Source organism: Pinus tabuliformis, chromosome 6 (genome assembly GCF_031772625.1).
Source record: "Pinus tabuliformis cultivar Carrire ecotype Pingquan chromosome 6, CPIR1, whole genome shotgun sequence".
Lineage (NCBI taxonomy): Eukaryota > Viridiplantae > Streptophyta > Pinopsida > Pinales > Pinaceae > Pinus > Pinus tabuliformis.
Genome location: NC_142292.1, coordinates 2038658406 through 2038674579, shown reverse-complemented (window position 1 = coordinate 2038674579; position 16174 = coordinate 2038658406). Strand labels below are relative to the sequence as shown.

General features: G+C 37.6%; 1 protein-coding gene across 1 annotated transcript in view; it reads left to right on the top strand.

The window, feature by feature from the left end:
• The window catches only part of LOC149267428 (plastidal glycolate/glycerate translocator 1, chloroplastic-like), a 220186-nt gene extending 205166 nt beyond the window's left edge, over window positions 1–15020 (top strand). Inside the window, exons 7-8 of the mRNA XM_089432684.1 lie at window positions 12622–12751; window positions 14484–15020. Coding sequence (XP_089288810.1) covers window positions 12622–12751; window positions 14484–14634 — 281 coding nt within the window. The 3' untranslated portion in view covers window positions 14635–15020. The remainder of the gene's footprint in view (window positions 1–12621; window positions 12752–14483) is intronic.
• Window positions 15021–16174: the final 1154 nt, after the last annotated feature.

Genomic DNA, 16174 nt, shown 5'->3' with positions numbered 1-16174 from the left:
AACCAAAAGAGAGAGGAAGAGCTATTGTGATGACAATGGGTAGCCTTCCTAAGTTGCACAAAACTAACACTTTGGTGATGAGGCTTAAGATGTTTTTGGGAATTTACTCTTTTCATGGATGATTGAGGTTTTTGCAAGCATTGTCATTGTTTTTAATGCTGAAATAACTTTGGATAAGGGCAAGCTTATCACAAAAGAAAAGATTGGGCTTAAGTTGTTTAACCCACCCTAATCTTTGTTGTAACTTGGAATTATTGAAAGATTTGCTACTGTAATTTTTTGGTTAGGTGAGTTCTATTTGGTCCTTCTGATCTTGATTCTGAAATCAGATTTGAGTAAATGATGTATCATTGGTTTTCATTCATGGTGTCCTACTTTGTCTACATCTAGAGATTCATATTTTGGCCATTCCTTCTTTCTTTACTGATTGTATGTTATTCTAAGTTATAGTTTTTCATGGTTGTGATGATACTTATTCTTGCATGGTCTAAAAACCTGTTTTAGACTAATTATGCCATATCATTGAATGGCTTAAGTATGTCTTCTCTATCATATTCAAAATTTCTTGCTCTCGATCTTTACTTCTGCACCCAATTGGATATACTCGGGTTTTTGTAATATGACATCCCCTTTATTTTAAAGAAAATCATAAAACACTCTTTTCTAGGGTCCCCACCTTGTCCCTAAAAGAACTAGCTTAAAGTAAGAGGAAGTTGTTGTGGTGTCAATGGGCAATCTTCCTAAACTCCTTAAAGTTTGCACTTGGTTAAAAGACTTTGTAACATTTGAAATGCAAGTTTGGGAGGTCACAAGTCGTGATGTCTTAAAGTTTGCACTTGGTTAAAAGACTTTGTAACATTTGAAATGCAAGTTTGGGAGGTCACAAACCCTGATGTGTCGGGCCCATGGGACATAAAAAATAATGCCTAATAGAAAAATAAAGGGGGACATTCTTTTCCAATTCAAACAAATTTTTTTAAAATCCTAGTAAAGAAGCTTGAAGAAAAAGAGTGCTTGCACTTGGTGCAACTGCTTGCTCTAATTATATTGTCGTATTTATCATTTCATGAATACAATTTCTTTTACAATCATTTTATCGAAAATATACATTTTTTATGTCTATATTATAATAATAATAATAATATACCAAATTAATATATGTAATATCAATATCTTTTTAGAGACAAAATAAAATTTCAAAAAACACATTCTCAACCAGTCCCCTGCCTATCATAGGTTTCTATGTGTTCCGTATTTGATACTCGAATCTGCAGGGGTCTATGTGTTCCGTATCTGATACTCGAATCTGCAGGGGTCTATGTGTTCCGTATCTGATACTCGAATCTCCATATCATTTTGTTAGGTGACTTGGTTAAACACTCGCACAAGCTATCACCGGAGATCATCATCTCATGGTAAACATCAAGTCTCTACGTGTATCGAGTATCAAAACGTACATTCAGGGCCACTGGAAAGTATACAGACCAGATTCTTGAAAAATGCTTGAGATTCAAACATAGCTTAACACATTTGTATGGTGAAGGGTATGAGTGGATCCATTTTCGTAAACACTTTATTAAAGTACAAGTTCAGATGTTCTATGTAGCTGTACAAGGTTTCGGTGCTGAATTATGGTGACAAGCTTCACTTCTGTAAAAGCGCTAAGGAGAACCCTTCCCTGATCAGTAGCTTCCATTTGGGATTATCAACCCAGGACCTGAAACGTTTGATAAGGTCTGGTATCTTGTTAGGTCAGTGAGGGAGGTTTTGTTATTGCCCCTATCAGGGTTTACTTTTCTCCAATGACCTGGTTGTGCTCTTGTTTTCCCCTTTGCCAATATGTTTTTCCCATTGAGAATGAATGAGAATGCAATATTTCCTCGTCTTTAAAATTCGAGTCTGTGTTAAGTTGTTGGACAGGGTTGCATTATCAATCGAAGACAGATTACAGGTTTTTATTATCTTCTTCACTGTCAGCTGGTGCCACTGCAACAAGTTGTTCAAACAACTTAATAAGCGATTACAGGTATTTATTATCTTCTTCACTGTCAGCTGGTGCCACCGCAACAAGGTGTTCAAACAACTTAAACCCAGTATTATTATCGTAAAAACATAAGCTATAGGCAGGTCCATAGGGTTGGTTTTCGATTCCTGTAACAATAATCACAAAAACATGTTGAAGAATTCTCAAAAAAGAATGGAAGCTTGTATTTTGACTCTTGAGACATAAGTCTGGGCCAAATCTAAAATTTGTTTAATATACTGAAAGTTCGAACGTGGAATATATGAAAATATACCTGCGAGACCCCCAAAGAAAAATCATTCGAAGTTTACTTTAGCGTGTACCAGGAATCCACAGTCACCACTCTCCCTTGGGAGGTCTCGAGCAAGTGGCTACTATATGTAATTCTGCATACAATCACATAACCTAAAACACGAGTTAAAAAAATAGCACGTGTTATACTGAAAATCAAATCAATCTATTGTGGACAACTGAATGCATGTAGAATTCCAGCCAAAGTGTTGATTTTAGGTAATAATGGTATGTTTTATGCTTTAGAGCAATTTTACTTCAACTTCTTTATTAGCCCAGTATCAGTATTCAGATTAGCAATCACATCAACATAATAATAAAATGCAGATAGAACATAAACATAAATAGTAGAAGACAAGCTAAGACAAGAGAACACAAGATGTGGCACCAGCCAAGAACAAACCCCAATGTGGGGAAACTCTTGACCAAATCTTCTTTTAGTCTTCAATAGTTCAGCAGAGAGAGATAGTACAATTTACTGATAATTTATAACAGCAGCAAAAGAGCCATAATTAGAAAAGTCAACGCTGGTCAACAAGGCAGATTTGACCATCAACAAATCGGTCAACTTTAATCAACTTTGTGTAGGAATTTATAGGGTAAGTTCCTCAGACAGAACACTGAAGGACACCGCTCACAAACAGATCACAGATCAATACACCAATATTCTTGACGTGGTTAAAACCCTCAAAGAGGGAAACAATGCACGACCTGAGCCAACGCGGCCACTTCAGGCAATTTATTAATAAAAGAATGAAAATTTACATAAGCTTCTCTCATGAACAGTTACCCTAAAAATGACCCTCCATGCTTTTTAAATAGAGATCATGGACCAATCGGGTGTTAAGCCACAGATCAAGTGTCGGTAATATCGAGGAGAGAATGAATTGTCGGATCACTACATATCATGACCATCAGATTGTAAGTTATAAAAGTACATAGTAAAGAAACACACTTTACCTAACTCTACACTAGACCAAGTTATACTTGACTATTTCCTATGTGTCGGAATATCCTAACATCCCCCCTTAAGAACAACTTGGGATAGTAATGAAGGATGTACAAATATGACACAATAGGAGAAGGAAGGAGGCATTAGAGCCTATCCCCCCTTACTGACAACTTCTTGAACTCCAACCATAAATCGAAGTTTAGTAAACTTCGCCTTTGTGAGAGCTTTTGTAAAGATGTCTGCAACTTGATCATCTGTTGAACAATATTGCATTTCAAGAACATGGTCGTGAATGAGTTTTCTAATGAAGTGCATGTGCAGTTCAATGTGTTTGCTGCACTGATGTTGGACTGGATCTTTGCATAGTTGAATGGCACTTTGATTATCACACCAAAGTGTAGTCGGATGCTGCTCTGAAAGCCAAACTCTGAGAGGATCTGACGAAGCCACAAGGCTTCCTTACTAGCTTCTACGACACCACGATACTCTGCTTCTGCTGAAGAAAGAGAAATGGCACTTTGTTTTTTGCAAACCCATATAATAGGTCCTGAACGAAGAGTGAACACATAACTTGCAGTAGACTTCCAATCATCAGGGTCATCAGTCCAATCAGAATCAGTGAAACCAACCAATAGAGGAGATGCTTCTGCACTGTAATGAATCCCAAACTGAACTGTACCTCAAACATAACGAAGTATTCTTTTCGCTGCTTTCCAATGACTTTCATGTGGGTTTTGCATAAACCGAGCAATAAGGCCAACAACAAAGGAAAGGTTAGGACGAGTATGGGTCAGATACAAAAGTTTTCCTACAAGTTGACGGTATAAGGTAGCATCAACTTCAGGGGAAGTACAAGTGACTGAAAGTTTGGCTCCAGACTGAAAGGGAGAAGGGGCTGACTTACAGTCTTCCATGTGAAAATGGCGTAGAAGATCACATGCATACTTGGACTGGGAAAGGGAAATACCTTCCTTGGATTGCAAGACTTGAAGACCAAGAAAATAATGCAAGTGTCCTAAGTCTGTCATTTCAAACTTCTTTTTAAGGCTGGACTTCACATGGTTTATAAGGTTGGGATCACTACCAGTAAGGATAAGATCATCAACATAAAGAACAAGAATGATAAGAGACTTGCCCACTTTCTTGGTGTAGACAGTATTGTTAGAATGACACCTAGAAAATCCAGTTTCTAAAAGAAAGCTATCCATTTTGGCATACCAAACTCGAGGGGCTTGCTTGAGACCGTAAAGGGATTTCTTAAGCCGACATACAAGGCTGGAGTCTGTTTGTATAAAGCCAGTAGGTTGTTCCATATAGATTTCTTCATGCAAGTCCCCATGCAAGAAGGCAGATTTAACATCCATCTGATGGACTTCCCATTTGAAAGAGGCAGCAAGGGAAAGAACAAGGCGGATAAAGTTCATTTTGGCAACAGGGGAGAAGGTTTCAGTATAGTCAATGCCTTCAACTTGTGAAAAACCCTTAGCAACAAGATGAGCTTTATGTTTATCAACTTTTCCATCTGGTCCATACTTGGTTCTGTAAACCCATTTGCATATAACAAGTTTTCGTCCCTTTGGAAGGGGAACAAGATCCCATGTATCATTTGCCAATAATAAACGATATTCTTCATTCATAGTTGCATCCCAATCTGGATGGCCTGAAGCTTTTGCAAAGGTGTCAGGATCATAATTAGCTGAAGCTTGAGCCAGTAAAGAAGAGGTTCTATCGAACTGAGAACGTGTACGTCGCTAATTGTAGGATCACTGGCAAGAGCACTTGCTGCATCTCGAGTAGCACGGACCCATTTTGGAAGCTAAGGAGCTGAAGGACGATCCTAAGAAGGTGGGAGAGGATTGTCATCCTCGCTGTCATCATTTGAAGAAGAAATATTTTCAGAAGTAAAAGGGATAAAGAGAGGTGGCACATCCGCCGAACTAGGCTCGTAGGTCGATATATTTTTAGCAAACTTTACATGTCTTCTAATGATAACATTTTTGGACTTAAGTGGAATAAGTTTGTATCCTTTGACATCTTCAGAATATCCAACAAAAATACATTTTTCACTCTTAGGTTCTAAAGCTTTATGTTTCTCATTTGGAATATGGGCTCATGCTTCACTTCCAAAAACACGAAAGTGACTTACATCTGGTTCAATTGAGCTCCATGCTTCTTCTAGAGTGATATTCTTTAAAACCTCAGTAGGAGTGCGATTTATTATGTAATTTGCACAGTTAATTGCTTCTGCCCAAAAATTAAGACTAAGTCCTTTAGATTGAAGCATACAATTAGCCATTTCCTTTAAGGTGCGATTCTTCCTTTCAGCGACACCATTTTGTTGTGGAATATATGAAACAATATGTTGCATTTGAATTCCATTCTTAGTGCAAAAGTTGATGAATTTGTTGTTAACATATTCTCCGCCATTATCAGATCTTAGCTTAAGAATTTGATGTCCAGATTGTTTTTCAACAAAGGCCTTAAATGCCAAGAACATGTTAAATACTTTCACTCTTCAGTTTTAAGAAGTATACCCAAATGCGTCTGGAGAGATCATTAATGAAAGTTAAGAAATACTTGTAGCCAGAGAATGAAACAACTAGAAGTGGACCACATAAATCACTATGCACAAGCTGTAAAGGGGTTGAGGCATGCCAAGAGGCACGTTTTTCAAAATTATCCTGATGATGTTTTCCGAGTACACATTCGGAACAAACACCATCTCTGCAAGATACCATTGGAAGACCTGTCACCATATTTTCTTTACATAGATTCTGAAGGGAGCGATAGTTTAAGTGACCAAATCGCTCATGCCAAAGTTTGCTCACTTCATCATTATGAGCAACAAATACTAAGGGAATATTTGATGACCTAAAGTTGTTAAACTTATACAACTTTGTAGAATCATTAGCAATGCCAGTAGCTAAAATCTGTCTAGGATCTCTTAGGTCCTTAATTACAACATCGTGAGGTGAAAATTCAACGATTTTACCTTCACCTGAATGAGTTATCTGATATACAGATAGAAGGTTGCAGAATAAGGTTGGAACACATAATACATCATTAAATTGGCCATTGTGTATATGAACAGTTCCAGTCCCTACAACACTAAGAGATCTATCATCACCAACATATATATTTTTGGTGTTACAATCATTTAAAGAAGAAAACATGGCTTTGTTTTTGGCCATGTGATAAGAAGCTCCAGAATCAATGAGCCACTCATGAGAATTAGAAGAAGAAGATACATTTAGTGCATATCCAGACTGAGATGTTTGACAACCACATGCAGAAAGTGCTATTTCTGAAGATGAAGTTGAAGTTGAAGAGTGCTCCAAATGGATGTTATGCTTCTTCATTGCTGCTTCCAAGGCCTCCATCTTCTTAAAGCATTTGGATTCTATGTGGCCATCTCGATTACAAAAGTGGCAATGTCTATCAGTCTTCTTCCCTTTGTTTTTATTTGCCTTATCATTTTGTTGAAATGATTTTTCATTTTGGGACTGAAATTGCTTAGGACCCTTGTTTGGTTTAGGACCATTCTTTTTAGGATACGACTTCTTAGGATTCTTTGAATTTGGTTGCTGCTGGGCGGCTAAAGCTTTCTTAGAAGAGTTCCAAGATTAAGAAGACTGAGGTGTAAGAGTTTTTCTTGTTCTCTTATTAAAGAATCACAAAAGGCATCAAAGGAAGCAGACTTAGTCTTGTCCTTGAGAAATGAAGGCTTCTCTTGTAGAATGGAAGGTGGAAACAAACACAGAGTAGGTTGGTCCCAACTTAGTAAAAATGGAATAGATAAGGTTACCATCTTCTTTCTTAACCTTAACACTTTCCAAGAGAAGTCTAAGGGTTTTGAACTTGGACAAAAAATCTTCAATAGAAGAAAAATTATTGGGGTCCAATGTAAGCAACTCATTTTCGAGTTGATAGGCTCTAAGTTCATTTTTAATTCCAAAAACTTTAGTGATCTGTTTCATTGCTTCATTAGGAGTATCAAGTTCTGCGATATGGAATTTAAAGTCTGGAGAAATAGACATCCCTATCAACCCATGTGCTTGATCTTGCCTATTTTCCCATTTGGCTGCCTTATCTTCATCTTTTGGTTTGTTTTCTTGGCCTGAGAGACCTTTACTTCTAAGTAAATCCACAAGGTAGGACCACCATTAGAAGTAGTTGGTGCTGTCAAGAATAACTTGGCATGGACTTTCCATTTATTAACAGAAACTAAAGCTATAGATGCTGAAACTAAGTGTTCCAATGGAAAGATCTCGAAAAATTATGCTGATTAAAAAAAAATGGGGCTCTGAAAACGGCTCCCATTGGACTTCTTCCAGCTTGATACAAAGTGTCAACCCTGAACCAAAGAGTAAAAGTATTTTTAAAATTTCTTTTCCAAACATGTACCTTTCCATCGATGAATGCCAACTTACTGAAATGGACACCAGGTTTTTCTTGAGATCAGGTACATATAGTACTTCTTGCAAATGAATAGTGTTACCTTTATTCAATTGAAGGGTAACATTCCCTACTCCCTTCACAGGATAGGTTGCATTGTCTCCAAGGATGATCTCCAAGTTTGTCTCATTTTCTATCAGATTAGAGAGGGCTTCCTTGTATCCGGTGAAGTGCCTTGAGGCACCACTATCAATCAGCCAATTTCCCAAAGTGTCCGGAGGAGAGGCAGTGGAGAGGGCCGCTATAAGATAATACTCTTTTTGCTTATTGTTAACAACATTTGATTCTTCATACTTAAAGTTCCTTGATTTCTTGGAGGGTCGACCATTTCCTTGATGTCCCGCATTCCTTTTTCCTTTCCCATTGGACCTTCCATTCTTTTGATCGTTGTTGTTGAAGTTGCCCCTGGAATGATTGTGATCATCATCATGCGATGTTTCCCTTCTATTTGGATACTCCCTTGTATAGTGGCCAAACTTATTGCAAACAAAGCACGTGCCCTTCCTTCCTCCCTTAGATCCAGGCTTTCCATGGAAATGTCCTTTAGACCCTGCATTATTTCTCCTTTCGGCATGAGCGGAGAATGCAGTGGGGTTGCTTCTATTAGAAGGCATTTCTTGCTCCACCATTCTTGTTTCTTATTGAATGCATGTTGACATCAATTCTTCAAACCCTAGAATTTGATCATTGTTGAGGACGGTGGTTCTAAATACATATCTTTTAGGTGGGAGTCCTCCAAGGGTGGTGAGAGTAAGTTCCCTGTCAGGAATGACTTCTCCAATCAAGAGTAGATCATTCTTGATCTCAATAATCCTCAAGAAATCTTAATATCCTCCAACTTATTCTTGAGAAATAGAATTTGATTAGCATTACTAACCTTGAACATGTCGACCAACCTGTCGTAGATCTCCTTGGAGGTCTTCAATTCGGAGATGTAGGCCACCAGATGCTTGTCAATGGAATCCCTGATAATCTTCTTTGCCTTGACTTCAGCCCTATTGTACTTGGTCTTTGAGCAGCCGGTGATTTAAAGGAGGTTCAGGGATTTTACCTTGCACATGGTCCATCACTTCTTTTTCTTCCAAGGTCAAATCAAGAGACATCTTCCATCCATGATAGTCAGATTTATCATGGAGCTCGTCTTTAGCCGGGAAGTAGGATGGCATTGAACCTTTTGTCCTTGTCCAATTGTCTTTGGTGATTGCTCTTTCACTCTTACTTGGGCTTTGTCTTCATCTCAACTTTGATACCATGTTAATTTTAGGCAACAATGGTATTTTCTATGCTTTAGAGCAATTTTACTTCAATTCTTTTATTAATCCAGCATCACTATTCAGATTAGCAATCACATTAACATGATAGCAAAATGCAGATAGAACATAAACATAAATAGTAGAAGACAAGCCAAGACAAGAGGACACAAGATGTGGCACCAGCTAGGGACAAACCCCAATGTGGGGAAACTTTGATGAAATCTTCTTTTAGTCTTCAATAGTTCAGCAGAGAGAGGTAGTACAATTTACAAATCTAATAATTTATAACAGTAGCAAAAGAGCCCTAACCAGAAAAGTCAACGCTGATCAACAAGGAAGATTTGACCCTCAGCAAATCGGTCAACTTTGGCGCAAGATAAAACAATGCTCAAAACAGTGAAATTCAACCCAGTCAAAGTTTGGTCAAACAGCCCACCTGCGGTTAGCCCTAGCTGTAGTTAATGCTGGGTCAAACTATCCAGAAATTTCGGCCTCTTGAAATTACGCTCACCTGAAATTTCACTCTCATAAAATTTCGCTCTCCTGAAATTTCGGATGTGTGGAGAGAGAGAGGACCAGAAATCTGTACCCAATCAATGAGGTGAGAGAGAGAAGTGTGAAGATGAGTGTGTCCAAATGAGGCTAAGTCATCTTCTATTTATATGCAACATTTGAGGATGAATAGACGTGATTGTTGGGCTTCTGAGCTTACATAAGTTCGCTGGCTGATCTTAACAATTTGACCATAATAAAAATAAAGTTATAACTTCATTTGTACATATGGCAGAATCGGATGATCGTTAAATCAATCCTACACCTCTAGGAGAGAGGAATCCAAGAAAATAATCAGCTGTCATAAGTAAGATGATCCATGTGGAGTTTGGCCCTAGTTGCCAATTGTAACACAAAGCATCCACCTTCTAGGTATGTTCTGTCTTTGGTTAGATTATTGGGGTATAAAGGAGGAGATCATCTTACAAAATTCGGATAACATTAAAAATATTATTATTTTCAAATTTAAAGAGAAATTATAGGGAAATAAAGAGTTGGAGGGAAAAAGGGAACTACCATATTATAAGGAGGTGGTCAACCCCAATTTCGCAAACCAAAATTATCTCTCTGCCAGGATGAGAACCAATTATCATGAGTTTCATAGTGAAACTAAGTGTTGGTTAATTCCCAAAACACCATGGGATGAAAGAGTAGTTTATATTGTGCAATCCTAGAAGGGTTGAAGATGAAAAGCTATTTCTCTTACATTGTCCATCTTATACTGACATTTGATTTAATTTTCCAAATATCTGTCACACTACCAACCTTCTTGACCTTGTAACTCAACAAAATTATGGTGATCTAGGAGCCCTTCTCTCATTTTCTTTTGAAAGAGCCCTTCTCTCGTAGTGAACTAAGGATTGGTCAATTCCCAAAACGCCATGGGATGAAAGAGTAGTTTGTCCTGTGCAATCCTAGAAGGGTTGAAGATCAAAAGCTATTTCTCTACGTTGCACGGGTTCCCGCACCCAGGGGTGGGGTTCTCGAACCCGTCCCGGGTTCCCGCACCCAAGTACCGGATTCGGGTACGGGTTCTTCCCAGAAGAACCCAGAAGAACCAGGTTCTTCAAAAAGAAAATTGGGTTCTTTTCCTTTAATGGGTTCTTGGATTCTTGGGTTCTTCGGGTTGGGTTCTTTTAAAGGCTTGCCGGAATGAATGTCACAATTTCTTGCTGTTTCAGATTGTCTGCAACATGAGCCACAACTGTCAGTCCACTTTTATACACTCAATTTGCCTCCTACAGCTGCAGCATAGTCCCTCCTCCTTGTTGTTGTCAAATGTTGAGCTGTAAGCTTGATTCATGCCATTGTTTACACAAAACAGCGCACTGTTCACTAAGGAACAGACCTCGGCCTCCCTATGCAGACTCCTGTACCCAACCGAAGCCCTAAACAGAGATGACAATGCCACAAACTTACCTCTACTCAACCTAGACTTGTTAAATTTTTAATTTTTTATACTATATACTATAATATGAGAAGTATACGTTTCAGTTCTTTTAACCTGAAATAGTTGCAATTAGATTAATAAAATGCAGAAAATCTTCATCATTTTTTGCATTAATGAATGGCATTACATAAATGCATTCATACACTGAATATAGCTCTGTGCTATTCTTTACAATATAAACCATTCAGTGCGAATGTATTTCAACTCAATCATCTACACAACATTCAAGCCAGTTCATTATCTACCCTCTAACAATGGTGTTGCTTGCCCTTGCAATGTAATTTCACCATGGATCAACAAAATCCAATTAAATGGTTCAGAATTTGTTCAGGAAAAAGTAAAACAGTTCATAGTATATATATTTTAATTTTTGAAAAATTGAAACATTACATTAACATATAAATTCTGTGGTTTTTTTTAAGGCTTGTAGCTACATTAAAGTGTAAATTATGGCTGCTGGCAGCATATATTTCACTGCTGTCCCACCAAACACACAAGGCAGCCCAATAAAATAAAGTTTAAAATGTTGAGTCTTTGAGAATTCAGAATACTTTAGGATTTTTGAGCGTACTCCTGAGTTTGTAGGAAACTTGGCTAGTGTATCTCAGTCAGTTGTGTGTGACAAAATCTGTCCCATATCATGATTCATGTTAATATGCAAACAATGAACAGTTTTTTGGTGATAAATTTTGAAATTTCAATGTCAATGTTGAATGTTCAATGATGTGCATGTTTAAATGATTATCATTAAAGTTTTCTTGTTTAAAGTTGAAAAAATATACAAATTCAAATTTCATATATATTATTAATTATAAATTTATAATTTATAAAATATAATTATTAAAATTTAATATTATTATATTACCCGACGAACCCACGCACCCTGTTTCCAAAAATGCCGTCCTCGTCCCCATCCCCGTCCCCGAACCCACGTTTCCTGGCAACATAGCTATTTCTGTTACATATTCCATCTTATACTCACATTTGATTTAATTTTCCAAAAATCTGTCACACTACCAACCTTCTTGACTTTGTAACTCAAGAAAATTATGGTGATCTAGGAACCCTTCTCTCATTTTTTTTTGAACATAGAAATAAAATGTTAAATTTTTCATTTAATCTCTTGCCTTCTTAAAGTCTGTTAAAACATATAAATCTTAGTGACTATTAATCATCATCACAATTATTAACCTAACAGTGTAGCTGCTCACTGATCCACTAAAGGTGGCTGACTGCTCTCTGATTCAGGGCAGTTAGGTGTTAAATTCTCACCCTCCGAGTTGCAACTGTATGGAAATCGGTGCACAAGTAGTGAAATCAAATTTAGTCTAAAGATTATGAAGTGCTTCCACAAAATTTGATCCATGTGTCCGAAAAAATATCCAAAATTAAATCTAGTCCTAAAATTTTTGGTTGTCTCAATATAGAGGTATGTTCTTGTATGATTTTGTAACACTCCCACGCTCCAATCTGATGAAATGCCCACATCATCCTCTTCAATGATTCGCATTTTTCTTTCCGGAGACTCTGGTTTTATTCATTTTTTTTTTTATTATTATTATTGTGGCATATGACATATATCCTTACTATTTAGGAGTTAAAAAGGAGTCCGGTTGATCACATTCCATTTGTTGTTAAATTGCAGCTACAAATCCGTCCCTTACAGCAGCTGTCGTGGTTTTAACGGGACTGGTTGGAGCAAATTTTGCACAAATATTGCTCGACAAGCTTGGTTTGGATGATCCTATTGCACGAGGAATGGCTACAGCCTCCAGGTCACAACCCTAGATACCCTGCTTTGGATGTTTTGGTTAATAATATGATATTTCATTTTCGTTCACTGTATTCCTAATTTATACGTTTGTAAAATGATTGAAAAAGAAACAATGAAATTTATATCCATGTCCATAAATTACTATAAGTTACCAATTAGCATATTGCAATACATTAGCGGGAGTGCCCAAACCATTGCCAGTCAGTGGGATATTATAGCATGCTTGATAAGAGTCATGGAACCATCCTTCCAAATCGAGGTAAGCTTATATTATTTAAAGTGATGCAATGCTGGAACGATTTTTGGCTTGCTTACTTTCGGGTTCTTTCACGCTCATAGCATTTAGCATGGAAATACAGGTCCACTGTGTTAATCTGTAGTTAGATTTTGCTACTAGTCCCACATAGACCTTGCACTGGCAGAAATAACTCTGTGATGAAATGTATTTGGTGGTTATGAGATTCTAATAAGTGATCTACTCATTATGGAGGCGAATTTACGGTGATTGAATTGCACTGCTACTTCCATGTGCTTGTCTAGAAGCATCCTTTCACGAAGTGAATTTTATCTTTTACTGTTTTTACATTGTGATATTCTAGTCAGGGCTTGAATAACAATCTACGTCATGACTGTCTCTGACTGTTATATAGCTTCCTGCAAAGGTTTCTGCCCCTGGCTGCATATCTTCTCATTTTCTTGCCCATCCATCCTTAATGGGCATTTCTAGATGGGAAACAAAATAGTTATGGACTAACATTTGTTGGGGCAGATTATCTATGGTTAGTTGCAAGTTCAATCTGGCAGATTCCTCGTATGCAGAGCTCCACACCCAACATAGATTTCATGTCAATCAGCTGTGGGATTAGTTTACCTTGGTTTATTTTTCTAATCAAAGGAAATGTGTCTGACTGCCAGTGCTTATGTGGCTGGTATTAGTTACTTGTCACTGGGGATGGAAATCCATGAATTCCATATCTCCTGGTGGTGCATCTATGCTTCTTCTATGTTGCTGAGATATGTTTTTGATTGATTTTCTCGAAAATCAAGAAACGAAGAATATCCCCTTCTATACAAGTATAGATCATAAGCTCACATTTTGTGCTATTTTTCTCATCAAAGGAAATGCGTCTGACTGCCAGTGATTTCGTGGCTGATATTAGTTACTTGTAATTAGAGATGGAAATCCGTGAATACCAGATCTCCTGGTGGTGCATCTATGCTTCCTCTAAGTTGCAGAGATATGTTTTAATTGATTTTCTTGAGAATCAAGAAATGAAGAATTTCCCTTTCTATACAACTAAGTATAGATCATAAGCTCACATTTTGAGTATGGTCTCTGTTAAGCCTTATCTTTAATTTGTGCTAAACCCTTGGTCTAATATGCACCTCAAGACTAATCTAAATTTGATATATGCATCCCTACGCTTCACAATTTCCATGTCCATTTCAGACTAGGTGTAATGAGATTTTGCCAGTTTACATGTTCAATACACCCAATGCACTGTGTAGGTTTGATGCACCCAATGGACATTCTAGATTCAATGCACTGTTAAACAGGAATACATACAAAGATATGGTGGATTTCTCTCGCCCCCATCCATGCTGTAGATTGCAAGTTGCTTCTCTCAGTGCAATTAAGAGGAAGCTAGCATTATGTCCATGTGTTTATGGCCATGCAATTGTTGTAGACACGTCCAGTACATAGATCACTTATAGTTCTTTGTGTATTGCAGTGCTCATGGATTAGGAACGGCTGCACTATCAGCAAAAGAACCAGAAGCGTTGCCTTTCTGTGCAATTGCCTATGCATTAACTGGTATTTTTGGGTCATTATTGTGTTCCTTTCCAGCTGTGCGCCAGAGTCTACTACTGATAGTAGGTTGAGAGAACCGGCAAATCAGATATTCAAATTGTAATGGAACATGTTCACATTGTAAATACAGGTATCTCCAATCATGTAGAAGACTTGTAAATTGTTTGTCCCATGGATGCTCTAATTGTTATGAATCCCATAACCATAGCAGCTAAAAATGACCATCTCAGGGGAGAAGTAAGTTGTTTCAATATTTTTCTTTAGGGTCTGGGTCAATGTTTGCCTACCTTGTATTAAAGAAATTGTAACATAGCAATTCACATTTGAAAATGCTTGCCATACATGACTCCAGACTTCCGAGCTTTTTAAGAGCAACATATGCATTGCTTTTTTCATCCAAAAGTTCAAGCCTTTCAAGTTTATATATAAAATTTTCCAGCCATATGTTTGTATAAAATGATACAGGCCATCTTGTCATATTATTTTTTTAAATATCGGTCTGCATAAACAGCCTCTAGACCTATTCCTCTGTGCAGACTATAGACCTATTTCTCTGTGCAACTCAGTTTATAAGATGATTTCAAAATTAATTGCTTGCAGACTCAAACCAGTTTTGTCGAGGCACATCACTTGTGAACAGTTTGGGTTCCTGGAGGGCAGACAGATCCAGGATGCCATTGCCATGGCGCAGGAGGTCTTGCAATTCATGAAGGCCCAGAAGTTGAAGATGTGTCTACTCAAAGTCGATTTGATCAAAGCCTATCATTGTGTTGACTGGGAGTTCCTGAGGTTGATTCTGAACAAGATTGGTATTTCTCCTCAGAACATTAAATGGATTATGACATGTATCAATACTACTAATTTTTCAGTGATTATTAATGGATTACCGACACAATTCTTCAGGGCGTTTAGGGGTTTGAGGAAGGGGTGTGCTCTGTCACCTCTCCTCTTTCTCCTTGTGATTGATTATTTGAGCCGCAAGATGGGGGAGGCGAGGCACTGGGGGCTGATTTCTGGAGTTAGAGTTACCAGACACAATGCTATCACACATCTGATGTTCGTGGATGACTTATTATTTGGTGGTGTGTCGTCTCTTGATGAATGGTCACATACACATAAGATTATTAAGACTTTTGCAGAGGCAATAGGTTTATGCCTGAGCAAAAATAAGTCCATTCTGGTATATGGCGACAAAGAGGACTTGGTGATCAGGGACATCTGTAACCTCTTTGATATTGCATCCATACATTATGATGAAGCATTTGTATACCTAGGCTTTAGACTAAAACCTAACAGGTACGGTAAAAAGGATTGGGATGTTAGTTTTTTGTAGCATCGAAGGTGTTCTAGTCTTGAAACTTTGCGGAGAGGTTAAAACACAAGATTTCTCCATAACCCAGAAATCATTTATGGAAATTCCACCTAGAAGTGTCTCAATTAAATTATTAGCCTATTTTTAAATATTTCATAAGTCTAAACTTAGGAAAAGGGTTAATTAATCAGTGTTAATTGAGAAAAATGAGAATTATCTAGAAACTCACATTGATCAACCCAGAAATGATCTCAGCCATCAATTATGTTTTAATCGTGGCCTTTGGAGTCCCAACTGGA